At 35.3% G+C, this 6,222-nt stretch overlaps 1 protein-coding gene and 1 long non-coding RNA gene across 2 annotated transcripts; both read left to right on the top strand.

Annotated features, from left to right (window-relative positions):
- The first annotated feature begins 2,287 nt into the window (after positions 1 to 2,287).
- On the top strand, positions 2,288 to 3,500 carry LOC130712631 (beta-glucosidase 40-like). The gene is made up of 3 exons (XM_057562454.1): positions 2,288 to 2,398; positions 2,813 to 2,928; positions 3,265 to 3,500. The coding sequence occupies exons 1-3, from the start codon at positions 2,288 to 2,290 to the stop codon at positions 3,497 to 3,499; spliced, it is 462 nt and encodes a 153-aa protein (XP_057418437.1). The 3' UTR covers position 3,500.
- Positions 3,501 to 4,237: 737 nt separating this feature from the next.
- On the top strand, positions 4,238 to 5,212 carry LOC130713555 (uncharacterized). Its single transcript, XR_009010927.1, has 2 exons — positions 4,238 to 4,789; positions 4,888 to 5,212. It is a non-coding gene; the product is annotated as an uncharacterized LOC130713555 (long non-coding RNA).
- Positions 5,213 to 6,222: the final 1,010 nt, after the last annotated feature.

Raw genomic sequence — 6,222 nt, 5'->3', positions numbered from 1 at the left:
TTGTTCTGGGACAAGAGAAATCATGTGCAATTCCATAGGAATCAAACAGACTCTCAAACTTGTCATTCTCAAACTCTCCACCATGGTCACTTCTGACACGCACAATCCTACAAGCCTTCTCGTTTTGCACTTGGGCTATGAAGGTAGAGAACACAGCATGAGACTCATCCTTGCGGGTTAGAAATTTTACCCATGTCCAGCGGCTATAGTCGTCAACAATGATCATCCCATATCTCTTGCCACCTATAGACTCAGTTTTCACTGGTCCAAAACAGGTCGATATGCAGAAGTTCCAACGGCCTTGAGGTTGAGACAACATTCTTTGCCTTGAAAGGGACTTTTGTGAATTTGCCTTTCTGATATGCTTCACAAAGAGTATCTGAAGAGAACTTCAGAGTGGGTAAGCTCTGACAAGGTTTAGCTTACTCAGGCAGAGAAATCTTTCTCATACTGGCATGCCCTAACCGTCTATGCCATACCCATTGCTCTTCATTAACAGACAGAAGGCACTTCACATTCTGAGCCTCCAACTCAGATAATCTGATCTTATAAATGTTGTTCTTCCTCTTGCTAATAAACAGAACAGAGTCATCGATCTGACTTACAGCCCGGCAGGACTTTTGATTGAAGATAACATCATAACCCTTGTCAGCTAATTGACTTATAGACAATAAGTTATGAGTTAAGCCGTTCTACCAATAAAAACATTGTCAATGCATGGGACTACTATCTACACAAATAGTACCAGTACCAACAATTTTACCCTTTTCGTTGCCACCAAAAGCCAACTTCGCCTCCATGCTTAAGTTTTAGCTCTTGGAACATACGCCTTTCTCCCGTCATGTGACGCGAGCATCCACTGTCCAGATACCATGATTGGTGTTTCAGTGGAGCTATCAAGGATATCTCACTACTACAGAAAAGGCCTTTGGCCACGGTTAAACCCGCTCATTTGCCACGGTTTAACCGTTGCATAGCGTGCATGGCAATTGCTCAATTGCCACGGTTAAAGGCGGAACCGTGGCAATTGATTCGCTGTTATCACGGTTTTTTAAAAGGTAACTGTGGCAATAGAGGCCACATATTGCCACGGTTACGTACTTAACCGTGGCAATAGAGTCCACATATTGCCACGGTGTATGGAGGAACCGTGGCAATAGAGTCCATATATTGTCACGGTTCCTCAACCGTGACAATATATGGACTCTATTGCCACGGTTTAACCCGCCCATTAGCCACAGTTTGTTATATATCCTTCTTCAATTAAGATGAGTGGATGCAATATTCTTTCTAATAAAGATGTAACTGAATTCATCTAATTAGAAACCAAAAGATGTGACTGCAAGCTACTTCTATAAATCATTCCCTTAAATTTTGCAAGCTACTTCTATATGCATCTTATCTCAGGCTGTCATAGTGCAAAGAATATAAAATGAAGCTATATGCTTTTTAACAAACATATGTGAAACAGGTCTATATCTCTATCCCTATTTCTAATGAAACATGAAATCAAAAATTAAAGAGAAGGAAAGCAGTAATCACATGAAAACAAAAACCAATTTTGTGATCATAGGATTTGTATTTTGTTGTCACCAAAAACCATTTTTGCTTACCCAAAAAAAAGCTTCAACCGCAGTCACTGCATTCATAACTCAGATGATTGAAAATGACATCACATTTTCAAAACCAATTGACAGCAACATAGTAAATATATTAATCTTTACTCAAAATTTCCATAACATATATTGTAATCCTCTTATTCTTCTGATAAATATCAAATGGAAAATAGAACACGCCTTTACAACAGATAAATATGAATCAGTCAAACCAAACATATTTTCCCACCAGTAAATTTCAAAATGATCTCATTCTCATGTACAATATTTCATGAAAAGTTTAGAAAGAGCAATGCAAACTACACATATAGACATAGTACTAACGGATTCATTAAGATTATCATAGGAATCTGCCATCGCTGTCCATTGTTGTAAATCAGGAGGTGTGGCGCGGCTGAAAAAATTATAAAAAGTGAAGTAGAATGATGTTTCCCATTGTCACTATATTTTTGAAGAGGAAAACAAGTAAAAGACAAATTAAGAGCTCACTTGAGTAAGTTAAGCTGCTATAGAATTGAATGGTGAGCATTTTGACTCTGAAAATAGCAGTTAATCATGAAGAGAGTTAAACAAAATATAAACCAAAGCAAGAAATCTTAATGGAACCAAACTTTATTACAGACTCACTCTAAGTAAAAGGGGAATGTGCCAAATGTTTGGTACATCATGGAATGTACCTACTTTGTAGGGCAGGGAACTCTGCTACGGAACCTTACATTGTTGGTCACAATGTCCTACGTTCTCATGCAGCAGCCGCAGAGATTTACAGGAAAAAATATAAGGTAAAGCTGTAAAGATATAAATATTGTGGAGACTTTAAATTAGTTAAATGAAATTTACTTTTGTAGTTTTAAAGTTGCAATCTTATTGGTTTTTGTTTGAATTTTGAGTGAATCTAAACGAACATTTGCTCAATCCAACCTTTCAAATCTATTGGCTTTTGAACCTCAGAATTCCCGCGAATGTATATTAGGGACGAAGCTAATAGAGAAGCAAACACAGTCGAAAGCAATAGAATGGATCATATTAACGAACTAGGCGAAATCTTGTTTTACTAAAACTTGAATTTTTGGGGAAGTTTTTTAGTATAGTATTGGTATTAGATATTTTAATCATTTTTCTTATGAAGCTTATACAAGTTCTTGAATTGATTTAAAGCTCATTAAAATGACTAAAATAACTCTATTACTCCTCAGAATACACAGGGTGGAGCATTAGGGATAGCTTTTGATGTCATTTGGTTTCAGCCAGCAACAAACAAACAAGAAGACATTGAAGCAGCTCAGAGAGCTCAAGATTTTCAGCTGGGCTGGTACGTCATTCACATAGTACATTGGGGAAAAGCACAGTGAGGCAAACTCATGGTGGACAGTCGCGACGGTTAAGGAAGTTGCTCCTGTCCATTGTGACTTTGAATCCACTGTGATTTTCCACCATCTACCCAGACATGCGTCAAACTTACATGTTTTACTGTGGGAATTGACGAATGTCTGAATAAGAATAAGAAAGGGACACCTTCTATGCAGATTTGTATTAAAGACAACAACTCAAAATAAGTCCTCCAATATGTCTCAATCATATTTACATGTAAAGATTAATAAAATGTAAATATTAACCAAATTTGAGATGTTAAATGTCTTCATGACAGGTTTCTTGATCCATTGATGTTTGGAGATTATCCAAGTTCAATGAGAAGTAGAGTAGGAAGCAGGCTACCAAAATTTTCTCCATCGGAGTCTGCTTCTCTCAAGGGTTCAATAGATTTTGTGGGAATCAATCATTACACCACATTTTATGCACGACACAATTCTTCGAATTTAATTGGGATCGTGCTCAATGATACCATTGCAGACTCCGGTGCTGTCACGCTTCGTAAGTTTTAGACCAAACATTATTCCAGCCATCAATTTCTTTATCAGTGTGAGCTATAATTTTGACCTTTGGTGATGCAACTAAGTGACTATTTTCCTCCCCTTTGTTTCCTCTTGCTAATGTGAAACATATTTTGTCTCATTGATTTACTGTAATGATTACTCATTGCCTGTTGGCTTAAGAAATAAAACATAATCAGATTGGATTTTGCTTTTGAAAGATACTAAGCTTACAACATGTTTTGATCAGTTTTTCTTTCCTGGAATCAATTATGGAACCTAGAAGCTACTCACTTAAAGTGCATCCCAGAATTGATTTTGGGATTACAATCAATTGTAAAAGGATTTTCAAACATTCACATAGTCTATATATCATTGAAGTATGGGAACCCTCTTGTTGTTATCACCGAAAATGGTAACCTTCAAATTCTTACAATCTGTCTAGATTCTAGAGTGCAATTTGGTATTAAGAAATTTAAGTGTAGGAGAATAAACATAGTCACTATTGGGTGTTTTACGATAAGGAAAAACACTATTCCCCTATCACCATTTTATACCTCTGACAACACCCTGCAAAATCAATATAACTTTAAAAAAAAAAAGTTTACCTACAATTATTTGAAAATGATATAATTTATGGGAGAGTAAAAGTTAAGTGTATAATCATGGATTTGGATTCTACAATTAGGGTCATCCATCATTCACGCATTAAAGCATTTTGTGTGGTCTGATCAAGATTAATGACTCATATTCCAATTTACTTATTACAACTTAAAATGAGAATCGTCTGATTAAAATCCGGCAACTCAAAATGCTTGACTGCGTAAATGTAAGATTTTTGAGGCAGCAGAGAATCCAAATCTGTATAAGCACAACGGGAATAGATGCTCTTTTATGATAAAATATAACATTTATTAGCTTGCACTGATGTATAATAGTAATTTTTAGGGACTAGCTAATATGATTTCAATTTTCAACATTAAATAGTAGAAGCTTAAACCTTTCTCTGTGTTTCTCTAGTACTTTGACATCACAGTTGTGTATTTTCATGCTGCATAATTTGCGAGAGAAGATATTTTTCTTCTTTCATTTTTTTCTAGCCTGCCCAACACTTAATGTGTTATTGGTAAGAACATGAAAGTTCCAGCAAAGAATAAAATTTGAGCTAAATCTTCATTCTCATGGCTGTTACAGGAATGGATGATCCAAATAATCCATTTATCTCCATTAAGGATGCTCTAAAGGATGAGAAACGGATTAGATATTACAATGGCTACTTATCTTCCTTCTGGCTTCTATCAAGTATGTAGTAGTTGTTATTACTTGTTGCTACATTAGAGTCCACGACTATTTTGATGAAAATAAACTCACTAATGAAGTACTGATTTGGCTAACTGCAGAGATGGTTGCAATGTGAAAGGATATTTTGCATGGTCACTACTAGATAACTGGGAGTGGTCTGCTGGATACACTTGTAGATTTGGTCTGTACTTTGTTGATTACAAAGACAACCAGAAGAGATACCCCAAACAATCTGTGGAATGGTTCAAGAATTTCTTGAAACCAACAAAATAGTTGTAAAAATACATGATTGTATTTGGAACTACAGAATTATATCGATTTCAGTTTCAAATTTATTAGATTTAGAATTTTATGTTTGAAACTTATTGTAACAATAACAATAATAGTGGAATTAATTTTTATATAGATCACATTCTCTTCTCATCTAGCCACATTTTTTAGTTCATTCATTAAATCAAGTCAAGACAATGTAAATTTTTACTTAATTACTATTTGTTCGGATATAAAATATTGAACTTGAGTATATACTTAATTGATTATTCTGTTCTCATCCAGACACATATTTTTAATTCATATAATATAATTTTTTCTTACTGGACTATTTGTTCGGATATAAAATGTCTATGGACTTTGATTATGATGTCTTTTTCTTATTTGCGTTTGTATCCTCCTTCCTTAAAAATGGTTGGCATTGTACACCAATGGTGAGTACCTAAAAGATGCCCCCTATCAGTGAGATTGAGAAAGAGAATAAGGACTAGGGTTTAAAAAGAAGATGCACCTCAAAACTGTTAACCTTTCCCATATTTATGGAATAGTTGGTTTAAACCTAGAACGAATCTTTCATGATATTGGATGCAATCTCTACAGATATGAGATGCCTTATAAGATTGTGTTATCCAAATATCTTTGATTTTCTAAAGTAATCCTAATTCACATAATTGAGACATACATCTCTTTTGGGGTGATGTGCTAGGTCTGCTAAAATTATTTCGTAATTGTTAACCACAAAAATTGTAACGCCTAGTTCAGGAAGCCGAAAATACAACCGTAGCATAGAAACTAAGCATTGGGGGTACAATCGAGGACATGAGAATTGTCATTGGCATAACATGCTGAAGTGACTAAATGGAGGCAAGTTTGTATGGAGATTCAAAGACTAGGGAAGAAGAAAGAAAATATTTTGGAGCTTCTAGAATATTTTCACGTGCAAAGTGGCAACAGGTTCAGTTCCTTGATCATAGGGAAGTTAGTTTTCCATAGTTGGACCAGTCAAAGTAAAGAAGAACATTCAAACAAAAGCTTACTAGTTGACTAAGAGAGATAAAGCACTAGCATTCCACGATTTATGAGTCCTTGCAAGAAGCAGAACGCGAGTATGTGGTTAAGAAAAGGATGGAAATGGGTAAAGTCTGAGCAGGGTACCATAGTAG

Source organism: Lotus japonicus, chromosome 4 (assembly GCF_012489685.1).
Source record: "Lotus japonicus ecotype B-129 chromosome 4, LjGifu_v1.2".
Lineage (NCBI taxonomy): Eukaryota > Viridiplantae > Streptophyta > Magnoliopsida > Fabales > Fabaceae > Lotus > Lotus japonicus.
The sequence above is the reverse complement of the archived record's forward strand: the minus strand, read 5'-3'. Positions and strand labels throughout refer to the sequence as shown.